This window comes from Anabrus simplex, chromosome 11 (genome assembly GCF_040414725.1).
Source record: "Anabrus simplex isolate iqAnaSimp1 chromosome 11, ASM4041472v1, whole genome shotgun sequence".
Taxonomy (NCBI): domain Eukaryota; kingdom Metazoa; phylum Arthropoda; class Insecta; order Orthoptera; family Tettigoniidae; genus Anabrus; species Anabrus simplex.
In genome coordinates this window covers 66,016,005-66,040,925 of record NC_090275.1, presented here as the reverse complement: position 1 = coordinate 66,040,925, position 24,921 = coordinate 66,016,005, and the positions used below count along the sequence as shown (strand labels likewise).

Sequence of the window (24,921 nt, the reverse complement as noted above, 5' to 3'; positions counted from 1 at the left end):
TTGTCATAAGTGAGTAACAAACTGACTAAACTTTTTCATTTATTTTGAACAGTGAAACTTCAGTGTCGTGTGTGCACAATTTCCATAATTTCTCAAAAGTGATAAATTTAATTTCAATTTCATTTCTCGTAGAAAGACTGTAGGATTTCAAGTGTGTTGTATAACGAGATTGACGAACTGAGAACTGAAAACTTTTAATAATTTCTCATTTACCATTATAAAAGTGTGCTTAGGTTTAAAAAGACTTTAGGTGGAAATTCACACATATGAAAGACTTTGAAACCTATTATATTTATGCCATTTTTTTTCAAGAAGATTATTTTCAACATTTAATTTCAATATAAATTTTGAGTCAACAATCATACCGCAGGGTGAGAAATTAATAAATTGTTTTGAAAAAAAATTATTTACCATCTATTATTCGCTCTGCGAGACTATCCTTCTCTGTATCGGCTCCAAAACCCAGTTCCACTCCCTGAGGTCCTACTCATGCCCTTTGCCCACAATTTTTCCTGGTACAATACATATGCAAGTCATTTGGTGCTCTAAATTAAAATGTAAATACTGTAAAGCTGTTTATTTAAATTATAAATCTTCATTACTGTCAGCATAATTGTGTCTAATACATCGGAGTTTAAATATTTAGCTTGACTATCATGTAGTGTCGTGCACGAGCATTCGATTCCGCATGACATCACAAACCCCTATAAAACTCCTCAGCAACTGAATGTTTCTTGGTGTTACATGATTACGAATGAGCAGTGGAACGCTAGAAGTTCAAATTACTCTTATGTCTTGTTCGTGATAACATTAAAATAGTTCAATTTTGCGGTTAATGTATACTTGTCTGATACTGTTAATTGTCAATTTATCATATTCCATTTTTACGTAGTATTCTCCGCCCGCCTACTTATTCCTGCCACCCAGCTGACGAAACTTTCTGGGGAGAACACTTGAGTACTAATATAGAGTATTCATTTATTCTTCTCAGACTGACTGTCGAGCAGATCGTTAGTATCCAGGACGAATCAGAAGACATCCTAGATGATAATCCATACATAGAACCTCGTGAAAACGCTTTCCATAGTGAGGGGGTTAGCAATAGTGATAAGTCCTGTGGAAATGTGGAACTAACTCCAAATGGCACAATCCGTGTGCAATATGGTGTACTGAGTGAAAACGAAGTCAATAACATTAATAGAGAAGCAGCTAGTCCAACATCATGTACATCTTCCAGTTATTCCGATGATGGGCAACCCAAATGAATGAATTAAAATGTATTTTGTTATCGTGTCAGCATCAAAACTAAGAAATGGCACTGGCCTCTAACTGCGTTCCTTCTGAACGCCTTCATGAATGATGCATAGCAATTTTACCATTTGACCCTAAAGGGCAAAGAAGAGAATATGCCAAAAGAGAAACTAACTAAATGAATCTCCAGCAAGAAAATAGAAGGAAAGAGACCCAGAGGCATGCCCAGAAAGCTATGGGAAACTTCAATTGTGGAAGAATATTGCAGACTGGTGCAGAGATGCAGACAGAGCCTTCAGAGAAGAATGGTGAAGAGAGAAACAGAAAGGGAGAACCTGAAACATCAACCCACGGGAAAACAGGGAAGAAGAAGAAAACGAGGAAGTGTATAATATAAATGCAAAGAGAATGTAATTGCAACTGTCATTTCAGTAAACCAGAAAAGAGCAAGGGATGGCAGTAAAGTGACTGACAATTATTTTTAATACACTAGCATGCACTCTGGCAACTAACCAGTCTCCTAGAGTATTTTATATATTCTTAACTACACGATACAAAGCTGAAAAATAATTTTAACTATAAACGATTAGAAATTCAGGAGGCTCGGAGCGACGAAGTGGAGCAGCACAGTAGGCGTAATTGTCTCCTTCTGCATGGAGTGAGCGAAATGCCTAATGAGGACATCTATGGAAAGGTTATTGAAACTTTCTGTGATAAGCTGAAAGTCGAACTGTCCATGGACTGCATCGATCGTTGTCATTGACTGGGATGCCAACGCAGATCGACTGCGGACGTAGTGACAGAGTAATCGGCCTATCATAATAAAATTCCTCTGCTACCACCAGCGGGATCAAGTTTGGCGTGCTAAGCGACAGCTGAAAGACTCCAAACTACTCCGAATCCCTCACAGGGATGTTTTGAACACGGCACGAGACACTTTTGGACTGCGCAACACATACAGCCAAGATGGAAGGATAATCATTCACGTATCCGGCAAGAAATTCCAAGTGAACTCACTCGTGGAATTACAATCATTAATTAGGCAATATGGTGAAAGCAACATATGAACAATGTGCATTATATGTAGTTTATTTATTTTTAATTTAGTGTATACTTGTGAATGTGTATGTTTGTGTGAATCAGCTGGTCACTGTATGTACGAGGAAATTAAGGTAAGCTGCATGTTTTGCATTCCTTTAGCATGCTTGAGTTGAGAAGTGCTATTGAAAGTCTGCCTCCTTGCTACCTCCCTCACCCTTCAGCACTCCTCTGTAGGACGACCGCCCTCACTCTCCCTTCTCAACCCTTTCACCGGAACATACCTCTGGAAGGACATGGATTGCCTCTGACCGTTCCTCAGCACTTTCTCCCTCCTATTCTACCCATACCACTTTAGAGAAGGAACTAATGTCATTTAATCGTGCCCTGTTGTGTGCGATGTCAACAGCCAAGCCAATCCATCATTGCTCACCTCGACGAACTGAAGGCTATATTTGAAGACAGTCCAATTCATATCGCTGCTGTAAACGAGAGTTGGCTCTGTAGTTCGATCCCCTGAAGCATGGTTGACATATCGGGCTATGATATTCACAGGCATGATCGGACGAATAGACGAGGTGGTGGGGTTGCCCTATATTGTAAATCAATGCTCAAGAGTAGACTTGTTCACACGTCTACTCCTACTGTAAAAAAAAGCCCCTGAATATATGTTTGTAGAGGTGCTTGTCAATTCTGTAAAAGTACTTGTAGGTGTAGTATATAGGCCTCCTGACGCAGTGCGAGACTTCCGGGACTTAGAAGACAGCTTACTGAGACTGCTACCATCATACGAGCACGTGATACTTTTTGGAGACTTTAACACAAATTTATTAACCCAGAACAACGACGCCTTACGACTACAAAATATTTTTAAATCCTGTGACATGACTATATTGCCCCTTAAACCCACCCACCACGTCCATACTTCCACTATTTCCGCTGATACATTCATAGACCTAGTAATAACAAATAACCCCAAAAAATCCTTCACCACGGTCAAGAATCTGTTCCTGACATATCTAAACATGATCTCATATACTTTGCATACTCTCTTCGTGTGCATAAGTACCGACCAAAATATGTGATGTTTCGGGACTTTAAAAGGATGAATTTAATACAACTGAGACAAGATGCACAACTCTGCCCCTGGCATGACATAATGATGAAGAGTGACATTGACGAGAAAGTGGAAATATTTAATTCCCATTTACATGAATTGTACAACAAACACGCCCCAAAGCGTAATGTGAGAGTAACACATCCACCCTGCCCTTGGCTGACTACTGATGTTAAGACTATGATAAAAGAACGAGACGCACTACACCGACACTATAAGCAGACTCAACTAGCTGACGTACATGAGCAGTACCGTGCTCTTCGAAACCGAATTAAGCTTGTAATTCGTAATAAGAAATTTAATTATTTCCAGCATTTAAACAAAAACATTAACACTGGTTCTACATGGCGACAACTTCAGTCACTGGGTATTGGCAAAACACTTGCGAAGTATACTGATCCCGAGGTGTCCCTTGATGAATTAAATACATATTTCTCCATGGAACGCCTCACTCCTGACACAACGACAGTACAAAACACCATTGACAATATACTAAGGCAACAATCCGCAGTCCGTCCTTTATTTGAATTTGATACCGTTACAGAGCATGAAGTAAGAAGGGAAGTTATTTCAATTAAATCTCACGCAACAGGAGCTGATGAAATTCCCATTTAATTTGCGATTTACATAATCGACATAATATTGCCCATTATTACGCATTTACTTAATACCTGCCTTACTTCAGGCAATATCCCAATTAAATGGAAAGAAGCACTCATTGTGCCTGTCCCAAAAAACTCTCCTGCAAGCAATACATCTGACTACCGACCTGTTTACATCCTCACAGCATTTTCTAAGGTTCTGGAGAAGATAATGCATAAACAAATAGTTAAATACTTAGAAGAAAAACATTCTGTACTTGATCCCTTACAGTCTGGTTTTAAGAAAGGACACAGTACTGCAACAACACTAATCAAAATCATGGATGACATTAGAAGGGCTATGGACGAACGAAAACTGACTATACTTATCCTTCTGGACTTCAGCAGTGCATTTGACACTGTAAATATAGACATATTGTTAGCTAAGTTACAAAAACTTCACATGGCTCATTCTGCTATTCAGCTCTTGGGCTCATACCTCAAAAATAGACGACAACAAGTTGTATCAAGACATGAAGACTACACAATGGAGGACTAAGCTATCTGGCGTTCCCCAAGGGTCCATTCTTGGACCTCTTTTATTCTTAATCTATATTAACGACATTTCTTCTGATCTGAATGACTGCAATTATCATCTTTATGCTGACGATCTTCAGATATACTCACACTTTAAAGTCCCTGACATTGACAAAGCAATCCACCATATGAACTCTATTTTAAATTCAATTAGCTCGTATGCTAAAGAGAACTGCCTATTAATTAACCCGAAGAAAACGCAAGCAATCATAATAGGACAATCTAGGCTTTTAAATATGCTAAACATCACACAACAGCCTAATCTCATGCTCTGTGGTGAAGCTATACCTTTTCAGAAGTCTGTAAAAAACGTAGGCACTGTCATGAATAACACAAACTGGAATGACCATATAACAAGTGTCTGCAGAAAGGTATATGCATCTCTTCACCCCCTAAAAATGAAACAATCCATTCTTCCACGCAGCATGAAAATAAAACTTATTCAAACTCTCATTTTTCCAATAATTTATTACTGTGATGTCGTATTAACCGATGCAACTGCAGAACAAACTATGAAACTTCAAAGGGCAGTGAACTCTTGCATACGATTTATGTATTCTTTGAACTTTAGGACACACATTTCCCCGTATTATGAGAAGCTATCCTGGCTGAAAATCGATCAACTAAGAAATTTACATACTGCTACACTAATTTTTTGACTTCTGAACGAATCTACACTTGAATACCTATCCTCACATTTTAACTTCCTCTCATCTATCCATGGACATATTACCAGATCGACTTCTACCCTTATGATACCGGTTAATCACTCAACTGTATACAGCCACTCTTTCCTAGTGTCTGGGGCAAGGCTATGGAACACACTCCCTGTCAATACAGTAATAGCACTTCAATAGTCTCATTTAAACGGTCTTGTCGAAATTTCCTCTTAAATACGCGATCATCTTGTATGAATGTTAGTGTGTATGAGTGCACGTATGATTTAGAGCTATTGTTAGGTGATGTAGATAGGCTAGGTAATATTTATAATTAAAAATAACAATTATAATCTGTTATAATCTCCATTAATTTAGGTAGTTCCTAGAGACTGTTAATGTTACTTTTCCAAGTTATGTGACTATGTACTGTATGTTGTGGTTAAGTGTAAGAGAGGGCTGTGTGCCCGAACTTCCCCACATACATACATACATACATACATACATACAAAGAAAGAAAGAAAGAAAGAAAGAAAGAAAGAAAGAAAGAAAGAAAGAAAGAAAGAAAGAAAAAATAAATAAATAAAATTAGCATGTGAACTATTTCTATAAAGAGCTGAAGCTTAAATCAGTTACCAATGTTACTCAGATAAGTGCATCAGATAACTCCTTAACATGTAGGCCTGGTTACCGGCAAAAGGACTACTTACAGTGACTGGCAACATACTCTGCGAACAAAATCCAACACGAGGCAATAACAGCTCCAAAGCCCATCACAAATCCTAAGAAAAGCCACGCCCTTGCTCCGCGAGGACCAAAGCAACCTCCAGTGTATCCATCACCTCGTACCAGAGCATTTGATACAGAGTTGATCCTGAGTGAAAAGAACAGAACATAAGATTTTCATCATATAACCAAGACATCCACTACTAGTTTAACTAAACATCATGCAGAAGAACTATTGATTCAAGAGTTTGGTATATCTAGAGTAATAATTGCTAGTGGTTCAATGTCACACATGGTCGATGATGGGAAAAGAAAGGGCTGGGACTGGGAAGGAAGTATCCATGGGTTTATTAAAGTGAAAATGGAAAACTGCATAAAACCATCTTCGGGGCTGTCACGGGTGGGATTCTAGCTTACAGTTACATGGTTCGTTCCACACAGCTAAATTACTCAGTGGTGTAAAAACTCTATTAACTGATGTAATTATGGTGTCAGAGGTAGTAATTGTTTGGAGTATTGTGATAGGTGCCCCATGGACTGAAAGAAGATACTAACCATCTAGTATTTATCTAAGTCTGAAAATCCACAAATGAGGAAACACAGTCAGGATAACCACTGTCAGTGTTGGGATTCAACCTTCTTATCATCAAATGGTTCACTTTTTCATCGTAGCACTGAGTAGAGTGAGACGGCCCCTCAGTGCGTGTTGATGCCCGCCCTCGTGATGAAGCTGGGAAGCAGAAATGAGCTTGTTGGGGGCTGAGAAGAGATGGATGTGGAAGAACTGGGATTGATGAGCAGAGAGCCTATTTGAAGACGGCAATGTATGAAGATGTGGAGTTTGTCCTTGTCTCCTATTTCTGTTGCTCCCTCTTTCCACAAAGACCTGCCATTATGTTTGTCCTATTATGTGTATCCCTTTCTTATTTTCTCAGACTTGAATGTGGAATTTGTTTCCATTCTTCCTGAAGCATAGTAAATAGATGTTGCTGGGTTGTTGGGAAAATTTATCGGGCATGCAACTGATGTCTCATGGGGAACAATGTTAGTCCGTAGGTGTTAATATAAGAAAGGATCTTCATTGGGGTTACCATATTAACAAGGTAGTTAAGAAAGGTTACAGATCTCTTCATATGGTTATGGAGTATTTAAGGTTGTAGTAAGGATGTAAAGGAGAGGGGGCATATAAGTCTCTGGTAAGACCGCAGTTAGAGTACGGATCCAGTGTACGGGACCCTCACCAGGACTACTTGATACAAGACAAAAAAAAAAATTCAAAGGAAAGCAGCACGACTTGTTTTGGGTGATTTCCGACAAAGGAGTAGTGTTACTAAAATGTTGCAAACTTTGGGCTGGGAAGACTTGGGAGTAAGGAGACGAGATGCTCGACTTTGCGGTATGTCTCAGTTTACAAAAGGAGTATATTTATTACCCCACCTATTCAATACAATTAGTGCCACGTTATGTGGTTAAATAAACATAGAAAATCTAAATTTTATGGGGACATGTTTTGACCTCCTTTTATTGGGCATTATCAGCCATATTAATTTAATCTTAAACTAAACACTGTTTAGAGGACATTGACATTAATAATTTGTAAAAATTTAACTGTGATTTCTTATGATATTAACACTACGGAATAGTAGTTATAAAATATGATGTTGGGACATGGCATATACAACACATGTTAAAATCATTGTACATATAGCCTAATGTCCCAACATCATATTTTATAACAATCAATCACTACTGATCTGTATTTAGGGCAGTCGCCCAGGTGGCAGATTTCCTATCTGTTGTTTTCCTAGCCTTTTCTTAAATGATTGCAAAGAAATTGGAAATTTATTGAACATCTCCTTTGGTAAGTTATTCCAATCCCTAACTCCCCTTCCTATAAACGAATATTTGCCCCAATTTGTCCTCTTGAATTCCAACTTTCTTTCCTACTTGTAGAGACACCATCCAAACTTATTCGTCTACTGATGTCCTCCCACGCCATCTCTCCACTGACAGCTTGGAACATACCACTTAGTCGAGCAGCTCGTCTCCTTTCTTCCAAGCCCAAACTTTGCAACATTATTGTAATGCTACTCTTTTGTCGGAAATTGCCCAGAACAAATCAAGCTGCTTTTCTTTGGATTTTTTCCAGTTCCTGAATCAAGTAATCCTGGTGGGGGTCCCATACACTGGAACCATACTCTAGTTGGGGTCTCATCAGAGACAAATATGCTCTCTTCTTTACATCCTTACTACAACCGCTAAATACTCTCATAACCATGTGCAGAGATCTGTACCCTTTATTTACAATCATATTTATGTGATTACCCCAATGAAGATCTTTCCTTATATTAATACCTAGGTATTTACAATGATCCCCAAAGGGAACTTTCAACCCATCAACGCAGTAATTAAAACTGAGAGGACTTTTCCTATTTGTGAAACTCACAACCTGACTTTTATGCCAGTTTATTATCATACCATTGCCTACTGTACATCTCACAACATTATCAAGGTCATTTTGCAGTTGCTCACTATTCCGTAGTGTTAATATCATAAGAAATCTCAGTTCAATTTTTACAAATTATAAATGTCGATGTCCTCTAAACAATGTTTGTTTTAAGATTAAATTAATATAGCTGATGATGCCCAATAAAAGTAGGGCGAAACATATCCCCATATGGCTGATGATGCCCAATAAAAGTAGGGCGAAACATATCCCCATAAAATTTAAATTTTCTATGTTTATTTAACCACATAACGTGGTACTATTTGTATTGAATAGGTGGGGTAATAAATATAATCCTTTTGTAAACTAAGTGAGATCGCTGTTTTCAATACGGAACAAAAATGAGAGTGATGGTTTGTAATGCGGTATGTTTCGAGTTGTCAGTGGCGAGTTGGCTTGGGATGACGTAAGTATAAGAATAAGCTTGAGTGGAGATTTTATAAGTAGGAAATCATAATATGAAGATAAAGTTGGAATGCAAGAGGATGGATTGAGGCAAATATTTATTTATAGGATGAGGAGTAAGGGACTGGAATAATTTATCAAGAAAATGTTCGATTCATTTCAAAGTTCATTGAAAATATTTTTAAAAAAGCTAGGTAAACAATTATAAATAAATGTAAATATGAAGTAAACAAATGATAGGGAATCTGCCACCTGGACAACCACTCTAAATGCAGATCACTGACTGATTGATGTTCCAGTTCAACCCAAAGGTGTGTGATGGAGTTCAGGTTGAGTGTTTGAGTAGGCCAGTCCAGCACATCGATCCAATTTTCTTTGAACCACAATACAATGATCCATGCTTTGTTGTTGGGAGAATTATCATGGTGATACAGAAAAGATCAGATTTTAAACTGCTGCCTCAATGTGGGGAGCCAGTTTTCAATCAATCAGCATTTACGTTACACCAACATGTCCCATGGCGATGATGGAATACGAAAGGGCTAGGAGTGGGAAGGAAGTGGTCATGGCCTTAATTAAGGTACAGTCCCAGCATTTGCCTGGTGTAAAAAATGGGAAACCATGGAAAACCATCTTCAGACTACTGACACAGTGAGGTTTGAACCCACGATATCCCGAATGCAAGCTCACAGCTGCGCGACCCTAACAGCACAGCCAAGCATAGTTTCACAAACACCTATGTTCATTGTGCCATGGATCAGAACTAAGGGTCTGAGTCCAAACCTCCAGGCATCTGCCAGGTCCACACATGCCCACCTGAGTGCCACAATATATACAGTGACTCATGAATTCCATGAAACCTTTTTCCACTGCTCCACAAACCAATGACAATGTCTGTACCATTCTGAACAATGTTGTGTATATGTTGGTGTGATTTGTGGCTTTCGGGCTGCAGCATGATGCTGAACAATGAGTTATACCATCTCTCAAAAGATCGTCCTTCTGTCCCTTACCTGCAAAGGAAGGCCTCAGCGATAGTTGAAAAGTATGCCTGACGACTGGTTCATACAGCACGCTTTAGAGTTTGGCAGTCCGTATCAGTTAATTTGGTAGGCCTACCAAAATGACGACTGGATTCAGTGCTTTCCTGAAGTTTCCACTTCATAATAATATCACTAAGAGTGGACCTGGGCACAAGTAACTAACGTGAACTGACAAAATGCCCATACTTGCGAGCTCCTAAAATCACACCGTTTGAACTCGTTCAATTCTCTACGTTGACTCATTCCGATAGAAAACATTCATGATGTTGACGCATTGTGCCTCTACTTATATAACCTTGGATGAGTAGCTGGATGTCAGTCACACAGAGCCAGTTCAGTGGGTTGTCCACAAATGTATGGTTACATAAAATTTCAATGAGTAAAGAACTCAAATCACAGATAAGGCTTTTCACAGATGGTGTTATACTGTATAGAGTAATAAACAAGTAACACGATTGTGAACGAGTGCAAAAAGACATTGAAAAAATTGCGAGATGGACAGCAGACAATGATATGATAAAGGGGGTAAAAAGTTATAAGTTTCACCAAGAGGAAAAGTCCCATTTCAATTACTGTGTTGAAGGAATGAAAATATGTCATAAGGACCACTGTAAATATATAGGTGCTAATATAAGGAAAGAACTTCATTGGGATTATTACATTAATAAGGATGTAAATAAAGGTTCATAAAACCTGCAGGAGATACTGTGGATTTATTCTACAATCGCCACTCACAGGGGAAGAATATAAAATTTACAAACCTGATCCCTCCATTCTCGCCTGTTCTTTGTCTTGCAAGAGTCTTTCAGTCCATAGTGTGTGTGTGTACCATGAAACCAATCATCACTTTTCTGTGATTAAATCTCAACCATGCAACCCAGCAAAGAAAGCATGGACAGGTTATTTGCAATAATATAGTAGAGATGATTGATGACTAGATTCTTGTTTTAAAGGGCTCAACCCCATGGAGGTCGTCTTGGAGAGGATTGCTGTTTTAAGGGACAGGATTATCAGCTCCTCTTTACACTAATTATAAGAGAAAGAGGAAGTGTTTTGATACTTGAAAAACTGGAAGTATCAGCTAAAGAAAGGGACAGGAGGGGTGATACGAGAGGAACAGAAATTAAGCTTCCCTAGTTCTCACTAACCCAATAACTTAGGAGTTGGCACAGAACATAAGTGAAGATGGTTAAAAAAAAGAAAGGAAAGGAGAATGGTTCAAATACATGGAAGCAATACAGTATCGGCTGGACCCGATAGTTACCTACCATTATTCATCAGGTGCAAGGCCATGGAGGAATGTATCTGAGGATCAGATACAGAAAAGAGGAAAACCAAGGCATATATTAAGTATCTGCAGCCTTTTTTCAGCGCTGATATCTAGGCACAATTGCACTGTCCTTTATTTTTTTCTTGTGGACTTCTTGCGGTTGATATTGTGCGGTGCACACGGCCACCAACGTTTGAACTTAAGAACTAGTGGTACATTGTTAGGTGCAGCAGCACAACTTTTGAACTTATGAACCAGTTGTACAAGGGGGGCGGGGGTGTCTGAGGGTGTAAGCACCCAGATTAGGCAAAAGAGGATTGGTTAAGTCCAGTTAGTGACAAAATCATTCAATTGTGATCAAGCAAAGGGGGTTAGGACTACGAAGTGTCTGTTAGGCCTCTAGAATTCCTTAGGGTAATAGCAGCGCATTGAATGTTGGACAGTGGTGAAAAGCTGAATTAATTTGTCATGCCGGCTAGTGACAAAGCCATTGGTCTCAATTGGTTAGGTCTGATTAGTGAAAAATTATTGGACTGTGATCAAGCGAAGAGGGTCTGGGGTGCACATATTTTTCAATGCTGCATGTGTGCTATGTCCTCCGCTTCATTAAGGTAAGAATGGAATCTTAAGGAAGAACAAGGTGTAGTATGGCTTACTGACTTCTTCAATGAGATTATTAGGGAGGACACAGTACCCGAGGCCTGGAAGACCAGTATCACAATACCAATTTGGAAAGGAAAAGGAGATATACGGACTGATCAAATTATACGCCAATCCGCATCTTGTGACATACTATGAAATTTTTTGAACGTGTTCTCAATGCGAGATTACGAAACATCACCGTCTCATCTTACTGGTATGGCTTTGTTAAAAACAGCGGAACAACAGACACCCTTCATGCACTTCGTCTACTGAAGGAAAGGCACATGAGAAAAGAAAGACGGTTCACTTGGCCTTTCCTGTTTAGAAAAAGATGTTCAACGAGGTACATTTGGCTGGCAATGAGACAGCACAGAGTACCTGAAGCCTATGTCAACTGGATGAAACTTATATCCATCAAGGATCAGCCTTGTCCCCACTGCTCTTCATACTCTGCATGAACACCATCACAAATGGCATCCAGACCAGGCATCCGAGGACGTTATAATATGCGGACGATGTCATGCTAGTTAACGAGACATATGAGGGCCTCAAACAGCAAGTACAAGAGTGGAAGATGCGTCTTCAAGAATTTGGGATGAAATTAAATCTTAAGAAGACGGAGTACCTGGAATGCAGTGACCAAACTTGATGGCACAATCGCTGTGGGTGGGGTTCAACTTAATAAAGTGACCCTGTTCAAATACCTAGGGTCACTTATCTTGGACTGTAGTACGATTGCTGATGTCAGAACAAGAGTCAGTGCTACATGGATGAAATGGCGCCAAGTTACTGGAGTCCTGTGCGATAAGAAAATTCCATTGCATCTAAAATCTACCACACAGTGATTAGACCAGCGACCCTTTGTGGATCTGAACGCTGGCCTACAACACTGAAGCATGAACACGCACTTCATACAATGGAAATGAAGGTGCTGTGGTGATCCAATGGCTCGACTCGATTATATCAGGAACGATGCTGTGTGAAAGAAGTTCATTCTTGTCCCAATCACAGAAAAAATGTGTGAATCACGCCTGCAATAGTATGGACATGTACTCCGTAGTAGGGAAACCTCAGTTGCGAAGACTGCCCTTCAAATTAATGTGGAGGGTCGCCGTCCTCGAGGGCAACCTCAAACATGCTGGCTGGATAGGGTGAGAGATGATGTGGGGCTCACCAAACTCAGCCCTTGGGACACTATGGATTAAATGAAGTGGAGGAAACACTGCAAGAAGGCAGACCTCACATAAATGAGAAAATAATGATGATTAAGGTTAAGTTTAACAGAAAATCACTGTTGTTCTGTATTGTACATTGTTTCGTTACAGATGACATTTAGTTGTGCTTTTTTGTAGGCGGGTCGGTATCGGAATGCATTTGACTTGATTGTTGGGAATGATGACATATATAATTGTATCTCAGCCAATGGAAATGTTACTGTTTGCTTGAGTAATGCAGAATGACAAGTGCTAGATTACAATTATATCAGGTTATAAAAGTAAATGTACTTCTGGGAGCAGGCAGGTGGTTCCTTGGCTGCCGCAGCGAACACATCTCTCCTCTACAAGGTATTCCACGTAAGATTTGTACTATTTCGAATCCATTGTAATGCTAGAAAACTTAGGCAGCTGTCACTGAGTTTCTACCAAAAATCAAATTCCTTGGCCAAATACTAAGTCAGAATTACAATGTAGTAACATTATGTATACTTTCAATTTAATTTATTCTTATAAAATATGCTATTAGGATGTGATCGGTTGGATGTACTGCCGTTACTGAATCCTATGAAAAGCTGGATGTAGATAGCAAGAATAATATTCTAGAAGATTTTTCCTCAGCAAAATTAGGAAAAGTACCACTGAGAATGCCCTGCTTTTTGTCTCTAAATAAAATTTGAGAGGTCTTGAACAGCAAGTCAGAAGAACGTCTAGGACTATAGGAGAAATGGGAGATAAGGTAGGCTGGTATAGTACCAGTATATCTCTAAATGGCCTTTAATGTTCCTGGTTTTACAGCCCACTAACTACTTTTATGCTTTCCAGACACGCTGAGGTGTCAGAAATTTTGTTCAGCATAATTTTTAGTGTGCTGGCAAATCCAATTCTTCTCCTTCCTTGGTATTATCTCTGTCAAAATAAGGGGTCCACATTTCTGTATCTTGTCCATTTTATTTGGCCTGTGGTACTGGGAAGGCACTGATTTACACTTCTCATATCATTGTGCAGGCAATCTAACTACCACTTCAATGGTCTTCCTCTTGGTTACCAACCATCGGAGCTCAGCAAGAATGCATGTTGCGCAATAGAGTAAGTATCAGCTCTAGCCACGAGCCCATACCAGTGCAGCCTCGCTTCCCTCATCTCGCCTGGTATGGGGATAATTTTAAGATTCTTCTGGATGTCTACATTTGTTAAAGTCTAGTCTTGAGACTCCCAGAGATCATTGCAGCATCCTCATTTTCATGGTATGAAGCATCTGCTCATGCCATTTTAGTGTACATTAATATTCTACTTTACTTCCTCACATTATTGGTCTGCGCACATCCTGGATAGTGACGAAACCCATTGACTTAAGTCATGGGTGCATAGAGTACAGCCTCTCAAAGGGTATTTGTGTTGAATTCTGGGAGTGATGTATTATTTAATACATTTCCACCTATGGAAGTGGCTCTTCTCTCACAATGTACAGATTTCTAATATTTTGCTATTAAAATAAAATACTTCTGTGATGGGTTGGTGGGTCCCTAGCATTGGCAATTAACACACCTCTCTGTACATGTTACTATATGAGGTAACATTTCTAAGATTCACATTCTTCAACTGTGTACTTCATGCTAAGGGGGAACAGTATTCCTTTACCAGAACAAAATAGCATCAAACTATGGGAGTCTGTAGTGGTTCTTTTGGAGTGCAGTCTGCACCAGAAACACATTTTGCCAACGTGATCATAAATGTCGTAAGACTTCAATACTCTTGCTCTTGGTAAAACAGGTCTAACATCTGAACTTGAATTCTCTCTTTTGTTTGCTAAGTTATTTGTCTTGTGCCACACTAACTTATGGTGACGATGGGGTAGGAAAGGGTTAGGACTGGGAAGGAAGCGATTGTGGCTTTCATTAAAGTACAGCCCCTATATTCACCTGGTGAAAATGGGAAACCATGGAAAACCATCTTCAGGGCTGCCCACAGTGGAATTTGAACCCACTATCTCCTGAAAGGAAATTCACAGATATGTGACCCAAACCGCATAGCCAACTCACTCAGTTTGAATTCTCGATCATTTGAATTGAAATTAACATTTATACAAAGATTTTTTAAATTCTTTTATATACTCACGGGCAAAGAAAGCGAAACATTACATATTTCAAACAAAATTTAATGTTAATCCATTTGAAACATAAAATAAAATATTATGTCATTACAACAACATGGCAATGTACCGTAAATTAATTAGCCAGTTTGAGAAGTTTCAGCACAATAATTGATAAAGATTGTTGATCGTGACAATCACAACAGTCCACAAACACGAATTTGGAAATGTCAAAACCTGGAGCTCTGCACAGTTTCGTATGCAGTCCAATTATCCAGGAAGCAATCTTGAATGTTCTCTTGTGGTATAAGCTCCCATTTTGCCTGGAACACAGCCCGGTTGAGCCAGTGTGTCAGGGGAAAGACTCCTAGCACATCTCCCAAGCATATAAAACAATTGGGTTTAGATGGGGACTACGAATAGGCCACACCATGCACTCAATTCCGACTTCATCCAGGTGCTCACATACACAACTGGCAACATGTAGGCAAACATTGTTATGCATCAGGATAAAGTACATGCCAATGACAGGTGCAAAAAGGCAACACGTGCAACAATACGGGCTTTATAATGAAGTTCATTTTATGCAATGTTGTAGACAAGTCGTAATGTCCACAAAAATAAACGGCAAAAGAATTCACAGCAATAAAACTTAACACAACTGTTTGTGATTATTCTTGTCAAAAGGTAAGAAACAACAGTATTGGTGTTTTGATTGTCATGATCAGTAAAGTTTATTATTACACAGACTTTTCAAATGGGCTAATTAACTTATGATACAGTGCCATATTCACAACTAAGTATTTTTTATTTTCCACCTTGTCAAAAACATTAGTTGCTTAAGGCAACTTATTGGTTAAAACTGGTACATGTTTCATATATTAACATCTTCAGCCACATAACACTGTTTAGATGCAAAATTCATATATTGACAAAGTATCAATGCTCTGAGAGAAAGTGTCCTTAAAATTAGCATAAGAAGATTAAATGACAACTGTCATTTTTATTGTAATTTTGGCAGCAATTATTTCTTTTATAAGAAAACAGATTTTCAGTCTTGTATAACATTAACTTGGTAGCACCTTACTAATGGGGATGCATGCTTAGGAATGAGAAAATCATACAAAACTTATGTGAACTGATACCTGAAGTAGCAGAGAGAAGAGATCCATCATTTAAGCTTGCCAGAGAGCCATCAACCTGTCCCTAGAAGTATTCTCACTTATAAACAAAAATTAAAAATGATACTATGTCAACATGGAAAATATGACAATTTCTTTTGTCCCTATTAGCTGGAGCAGTTTGCTATTGCCTCCAATAGTCTTTGCGGAAAGTGTCATGACGTGTTAGGTGCACAAGTGATGTGAATATATTAAGTTCATAAGGAGTGAAATTCACCTATTTTTCAGCAAGATTAATGGTCCTGTCGGTAGAACTATAGTAACGGGGCCTCAAGGATTATTACATAAAATGTTACTTTAAATGCTGCTATTCTCACCTTAAAATCATCGTGGAAGAGAGATGCGTTCAATACGCTTGCCAGGGACCAACCAACCTGTCCCTAGAAGTACATTTACTTTTATAACCAAAAATACTGTTTTAGACGCCATACTCCATTGCTTATAATGGTGATTGGTTCACATATGGAAGAGGACGACGTCATTGACACCTAGGATGAGCCCGAGATTTTGTTTCCAACCACTGCAGAAGAATAAAAAATATGAAGCGGCCAGGGAAGTTTAAAAGGCCGTGGCGCATACTGTCCGCCTGGCAAGAAAAAAAAAGTTGTTTAGTAGTTCTAACCTATCTTTGCTCATCCAGGCCAATCTGTGTCATAAAAACAATGGCCCCTTTGGGGCCACACTCCCTTCGAGAGGCTCTTTTCTATCGCCACAGCGCATACTGTCCGCATGGCAAGAAAAAAATGTATAGCCATATCAAATCAACAACCAACAGTTGGCAGCATTGTTGTTACCTCGGTGCTCCCTCTCAGAGCTACTAGTGCGACAGTCAACACGTGTGCGCCACCTAGTGGTGGCTCATGTTACGAAACCTTGAGGCCCCTTTCCTATAATTTTGCCGTCCTGTCACTAGCCAATGTTGTTGCCACAGGTGATAATAGAGGCCTGTGGGCTGCTTTGCAGCACTAACCTGGGAGCTTACACCCCAACACCAATGATCTAACCAATCCAGATTAATGCTCTTGTTACTAGCCAATGATCAAACTAGACCAATAGTCTTGTCACTGGCTGCACCTAAGTTTGATTCTTAACCTCTATCCTGCATCCCAGTTAGTAAAATTTCACCATTAACCTAAGGTCACCTCTGAAGCATCATAGTTGGTTAGTCGTTTTCCTATTACAGTACTGAATTCTGGCAGAGTTGACTGGCATCTGAGAGTTTAAATGCAAGGGCTTTGCTTCAGTAGATTTACTGACATATTTAAGAACTGCCTTTTACGTTAAATTCTGGCACTCTGGCATCTATTTCGATTTATAGCAGTTAATGTCTTTGAACTCGCAATATTATTATTACCAACATTAGCAAGACAGAGTCTGAGCCAATTGAACAATGCGCTTTTGATAAAGAAAGAGCAGGAAAATAAACAACTCCCTGGAGCTCCCAAGTCCAATACTACTGGACAAGTTGCACAGGAGAAACAGGGCAGGAAATATCAATCAATCAATACTGATCTGCATTTAAGGCAGTCGACCAGGTGGCAGATTACCTATCTGTTGTTTTCCTAGCCTTTTCCTAAATGATTTCAAAGAAATTGGAAATTTATTGAACGTCTCCCTTGGTAAGTTATTCCAATCCCTAACTCCCCTTCCTATAAATGAATATTTGCCCCAGTTTGTCCTCTTGAATTCCAACTTTATCTTCATATTGTGACCTTTCCTACTTTTATAAACGCCACTCAAACTTATTCGTCTACTAATGTCATTCCACACCATCTCTCCGCTGACAGCTCAGAACATACCACTTATTGCAGGTTATAAATTTCATTTTCTTTGTCCGTATTGAAGATCTACTTGTGATACAAATTCTTATAATTTTATTAATTACCACCTATTCAATACAATAAAAATGTAATATAAACACATTAAGATGTTGATATGGTACATGTTTTGCTCCTTTTTCATGAGCATCATCAGCCAATTATTATTTACTTAAGGTTATATAAGATCATGAAACAATTCTTTTGGATTAAGATTATGCCTATAAACCTGACTGACAAATCTTATAATATTTTACAAGTCATATAACAATAAAATTATGTCTTTAAGTTAAAACATATTTGTCTAAAATCTATCTAACATTTTATTGACGAAACTCATCTGGTGAACATCCTTTAAAATTATTTAAAAAAATAAAAAACTTTTGAGATCTGGCTAATTGTATTGATTCAATGTTGCTTAACTCGTATGATTGTCATTAAAATGTCATTAAAACAAGGAGTGCAAACAGAACAACAAGTAGTTCTCAAGAGGCTAGGAGTAACACTAGACAATTACACAGCAGAAAGAAAAATATACCAAGCCCATTTTGGAACATACAAGAACATTTTAAATTCTATATCACATTAGAAAGTGTTTCATCAACAAGTTTGTTCATGAACAATATTCTCATATTGACAATATAAAATTAATGCCAATACATTTGTATAAATGTTACTCCAGCAACAATGAGAACAAGTTAAATGTCCATAACATAGACAATTATCAACTGCAGAAAATTATCAATATAGTTAACAAAGTTTTAACGACTTACATGCCCTCTCCTTTACATCCTTACTACAACCCCTAAATACCCTCATAACCACGTGCAGAGATCTGTACCCTTTATTTACAATCTCATTTATGTGATTACCCCAATGAAGGTCTTTCATTATATAACACCTCGATACTTACAATGATCCCCAACAAGAACTTTTCCCCCATCAATGCAGTAATTAAAACTGAGAGGACTTTTTCTATTTGTGAAACTCACAACCTGACTTTTAACCCCGTTTATCAACATACCATTGCCTCACAACATTATCGAGGTCACGTTGCAGTTGCTCAGAATCTTGTAAATTATTTATTACTCTATACAGAATAACATCATCCGCAAAAAGCCTTACCTCCGATTCCACTCCTTTACTCATATCATTTATAAATACAAGAAAACATAAAGGTCCGATAATACTGCCTTGAGGAATTCCCCTCTTAATTATTACAGGGTCAGATAAAGCTTCACCTATTCTAATTCTCTGAGATCTATTTTCTAGAAATATAGCAAGCCATTCAGTCACTCTTTTGTCTAGTCCAATTGCACTCATTTTTGCCAGTAGTCTCCCATGATCCACCCTATCAAATGCTTTAGACAGTCCATTTGACCTCCAGAATCCGTGATATCTGCTATAGGCCTATCTTGCTGGAATCCTACAAGTTGAGCTTCAGTGGAATAACCTTTCCTAAAACCGAACTGCCTTCTATCGAACCAGTTATTAATTTCACAAACATGTCTAATACAATTAGAAAGAGGCTGTAGGTCACCAAACTTATTGCCTTGCTTTCTTTCCTTGTCATCAGTACACTTCATTAAAATATTTCTTTAGTAGCTTTCACCAGGGATCATGTATTTGAATACTGAACAAGGTGCTTTAGCAGTAAAGTTTTTTTATATTCCATTATGAAGTGACTAATTAATGATATGTTTAAGAGGATCCTTGCATCCAAGCATATGACCCTGAAAGATAGTTAAAATAACACTCTAAAACCTTGGAACACTGAGAAGACAGAATAACGAGGAAGTTGGCAGGTAGCAAAATGTGACTCCTTAGGTTTCATAAACCTGGGAAAGACGATAGGATCTGTTCAGCAAAAGCAGAAAGTGTAAGTCAGATTTTAGGTAAGTTTGCACATCTTAAACAACTTAAGATCTTTTGAGTTAGTTTTGGCTAGAATTAACTGAGAAAAACTCATCATGATTAAAAATAATATATATTACTTACATGAATAATGATAATGTTCCAAACACTCCACAAACATGGTAAGCTTTATTGAAGTCAGCTGGTGATGGGTATGCAGCTGCCACATCAATAATGAACCACCATCCCATAAAAAACTGTAAAAGATCGCTGTATTACATATAAAAGGAACATAACAGAACCTACTGAATATCTAAAATATGTCTCCAGAACAGAAGGACACTTCCTCAATCTTGCATCTGTCTCTTTCAATCAATATCACAAGACAAAAAAAGTATATTAAAACTGTCCATACAGAGAAATATCTCCTAAGATTATAAGCTATTTATATGGACAAAGATGTTTAGAAAACCAAAAGTAAAAGTAATTGACATACTAAACATAACCTACCAATGTTCCAGCAACTATAGAAGCGAGCGCATTTCTTTTATTATCATTTTCGAACCAAATACACGGTGGTACATTTACGTTTTCGAAGCAACCTGCCATTCTTCTCACTAAATTACAATGGTGCAGAAGGAGGAAGAAACAATAATACTACTCATACAAAACACTAGTAAATGACATTTGGGCACTATCACAAATCTTTCTCATGGAATAACAGCGACTTGTGAATCACCCGTGGTTCCAAAGAGAATAACTAGCGTGGTTCTTCTTCTTCTACTTCTACGTGAAATGAGAATGGGCTACCATTATTACCCAGTTCCAATACTTGTAATAAATCCAACTGATAACACTCATATAAAACAAAATATACAACTGTGCGGAGAATTGTAGTTTAACACATCCTTAATGTCAACGATTGTCTAAAGATGGATAGATAGAGTATAAGTTATCAACCATTACATTGTTCACGTGGAACACACGGGAGGAGTTTACTTTGTAGCCTGTATCTCTAAGACTGTAACTGAGAACAACAAATTATCACATGTTCTGAATACAAATGAAAAACACACAGGGACACAAGGTACTATTTAATCTTCACGCCTGTGTGATCCACCACAGCGTCTTATTACTAGACGAGCAAGCCTGGATCAACATTTAAGGTGTAGAGGATTAATTGACATATAACGACGTGTGAAGGATATATAAAGGGATGGGAGAATAATATAGATATGAGAAAACAAGAAGGTCTGACTGGGGTAATGGCCGTAGGTACTTAAATAGTTTGGTAAGAGCGTGTGGACGAAAACCTAACCCCAAAACACTGGAATGAATGGAATTAAAACAGTGGAAGTACGCACCGAAACTTTATGGGATAAAATGATAAAAGACAGTGGCAATGCAAAAAAGGGGAAGTTGAATCAGTAGTTAAGAAAAACAAGTCAGAAACAATGCATGAAACATGAGGTATACCTCATTGAACTATAGGTAATACCTACAGTTCAATGGTGTACCTACTGTGTAGCCGAGAATGTTAGAAGACAATGATTCATTATGGGAGAATTGTATCGAAAAGAGTTTATAGATGTATATTAGCGTCATCGAGAAACCGGTTTAATATGTTGACTAACTCTGCAGAGGGGTTTAAACAACCCTTGGTTCATTTCAAGCTAAATGTTCCGAAGTTAGAAGCAAGCACTATAGCCACCACCTTACGTAACAATGTAACTAACCATGCAGCGTAACCTTGCCGTCACCAAATACAGTAGAGACAATACGCGACACTCTGCGAGATATCGAGGGACAGCGATTAGAACTCTATTTAGCGGAGTTACTCAGAGAGTAACTGAGAGTTACTCATTCTGTCATAAGAGCACGTGTATTTGTTTGTGAAGTTTTTGGCGTTATTTATGCGTTTGCATTAAAATAAGTAAATGGTAGCGCGTGTCATTCCTTTATATCTCCTCTCAGTATGAGTGGAAAGATATACGCTGTGTTTGGCTGCAATGACTATGAAATGCAGAAGGATTCGCGGTCTTTCTTCCGTTTCCCTTGTGACAAGAAAATATAAGTAAATATTGTGTTTGCATAGATATTCTTCCAGTTACAATTTGTATAGTACTTCCAACATTTCTGACCTGCGCGATCCATATTTTAACTGATTTAAAATATAATTTTATTTTATTGTATAGTGCAGCAGTTAACCTTCAATACCGGTGTGTTGTTGTAAGTGTGATCTGTGGAATTTGATTTAATTCAAGAAAATGCATATTCATATGTGTGTGGCTGATTGTATTCCAAGTTACCCCATTTGGAATACCGTAATGCGTTGTCAAGTACTGAAGGAAATATGGGTGATTAAAGAAATGTAAATATTTTGTTGAAACAATATGACTATGCAAATTTGCTTTAACCTACTGTAATGGCAAGTATTGTTTATAGGGAAATTTTGAATGTTCTTGAGGGTAAATTTTTAGATTTTCTTTCGGTTAGTAGGCTTCAGATTAAAAGGAAAACTGTCCAGCTTTTAAATATAAATACATTGAATCATGTGTGTAAGGAATGTGCCGATATTTTTATTGACAAGTGTCTTAATGTGATGATACAATGCTTTTAAATGAGAAAAAAGACAAATCTAGCCGTGAAAGTTCAGGTAGCAATACTAAAGCTAAAAAAGTAATGCATAAATGAAAGATGAAGCCATTTCACAGCAGTCCATTTCACATCTTGGTTATATGTCTAATTTCAATCTTTAAATAATAACCTGTTAAATACATTTTCATTTATTTATCCAGAATTGCTTTAGCAACTTTGAAGTTAATATTTTAGTAACACTTTCTTTCTAGATGTAATTTATTCATCCATTTTCGTATATGCATTTAAATTGATATTTGAATTTAGCGCTAATTTTCAGGTCACGCCACTAGAAGCGCCACTTGCGAATTGTCTCCCATTTTAACAAGGCTAAATCCGGAAGTGTCCGTATTGTCTCCACTGTATTTGCCGTCACTACTGGCTCTTTACATTAACCAAATTCCGATTACATCCTTCCACGGCTATTTTAAGAAGAAATATTCATTTCCGTAAAATATCTATGTCCATTTTGAAAATAACTAATTGAAAAATAAATAGAAGGAAACAGAGTCAAATTTTAAAATACCAACGGCAAATCTCTCAAATTATATTATAGGATAACCTTGAATTCAAGTATCTACAGACTAGAATATCTATATCTGGATATATTAAGATCGATCTCGATTTAATTAAGGAAATAAATAATTTCCCCATGAACCTTAAAATACAGTTCATGACAATCACGCTTGAGAATGCTCCTAACTGGATTCCCTCAAGGTTTTTTAATATATATAGGGTGGACATTCTAAATGGGCTAAATGCCAAATAGGTCGTTTTGAGATAATCAAGAAAAACGTCATAGCTGTCAGCATAATGACAGAATATGTTTCACAAAGACCACTTGGATACACACTGAGGTTATGAATACAATGCCAGTAGCTTATCTCAACAAACGCACTGCACGTATTAACAAAAATATAATATCGTGAAAAAGCAGAAAAGGACTAAGTGACACATTGATTTCCCTTCTTAAAGAGCTGTGTTTGACGTTCTGTCAGCATACAGATCTGAATACAAAGCTTATATAGTACCTGTCATAACTCCATTGGTCAACTGTTGTTCTATTCCAACCCCGACGGTATTAGAGCACTCGAGGCCTAGGGAGTCCGTAATTTTTAACCCCTTGTCTTCCTTTGGCCGATATCTTCATTTCTCGAAGTGTCGGATATCTTCCATTTTTCTCTCTGATTAGTGTTATATAGAGGATGGTTACTCAGTTGCACTCCCTCTTTTAAGAATAATCACCACCACTACCTATAAATCGTATATTATTGACATGATTAAACAAAAACGTTTGGATAGACACTGAAGTTGTCAAAGGAATATTACAAGGTTATCTCAGTAATCACATACTATAAGGCATTTAAACAACAATACTCAGTTTATAACACAGAAAATTGTCAGTTCCTTAAGAACTACATGTAAATGTCCCTAACCACGGAGATCAGCATAAAAGGCCCTGTTCTCTTCATGAATTTTAGCATTGTGAGTAAGTCTTTCTTTTTAGCGGTAGTAGTTCATGACCATCAGAGAGCAATTCCAATTCGACAATCATTGACACTACGGCCCTTGCATAGAACATTACAAACTGACTAATTTTCCAGTTCACTGAATGTTTTCTTGTATTTTACAACACCAGGATTGTCAGCTTCTACACGCATCCACACCACATCTGAAATCTTCTGTTTTTGCGTTAATAACAAGTGAAGATGCTTAATAAAAATTAAAGAACTTTCCTTCCATTTGCAGTGGCGAAGCTATTAGTTAATAAATGGGTAGGCAGTAAATCTTACCTTAAATTTTCTTGTTGAGTAGTTCCAAACGCTGTGTTTTCTTACTTGCAGAATGGTCTATCACAAGGTCCTCCTCGATAGAAATGGTACTAAGACAGCTGAGTCTTTCATTATTCATTGTGTTATGCAAGTACGTTTTTATCCTCTTCAGAGTGCTCATATTCCTTTCATGGGAAGTCGTGGTCACAGGAAATGTTAATATTAAAAACATCAATTTTGACACTTCCACATACACTGGTTCGAGGTCATTGAGGACAATATAATGTAAACGTTTTTGAGGGAACAAATGTTTTTCTACATCGAAATACATATTAATCAATTCATTTTCCAATCTTTTTCTATTAAGAAGGGGTAAATGTTCATAAGACAGTTCAGTTTAATTGCAGGGAAGCTCTGTTGGTAAACTATGAAGTGAGTTGGATCCAACAACTCAACAAACTGGATGCTTTCAAAATCGCCAAACCGTATTTCCCTTTGCATAATTAAGGTATCAAGAACTTC

The 24,921-nt window shown here is 37.9% G+C and overlaps 1 protein-coding gene across 1 annotated transcript in view; it reads right to left on the bottom strand.

The window, feature by feature from the left end:
* LOC136883365 (transmembrane protein 50B) overlaps positions 1 to 20,725 on the bottom strand; it is a 30,010-nt gene extending 9,285 nt beyond the window's left edge. The window contains exons 1-3 of the mRNA XM_068229700.1: positions 20,501 to 20,725; positions 20,135 to 20,247; positions 5,951 to 6,114 (exon numbers count right to left, since the gene is read on the bottom strand). Of these exons, the coding sequence (XP_068085801.1) occupies positions 5,951 to 6,114; positions 20,135 to 20,247; positions 20,501 to 20,599 (376 nt within the window). The 5' untranslated portion in view covers positions 20,600 to 20,725. The remainder of the gene's footprint in view (positions 1 to 5,950; positions 6,115 to 20,134; positions 20,248 to 20,500) is intronic.
* Between the last annotated feature and the right edge of the window lie 4,196 nt (positions 20,726 to 24,921).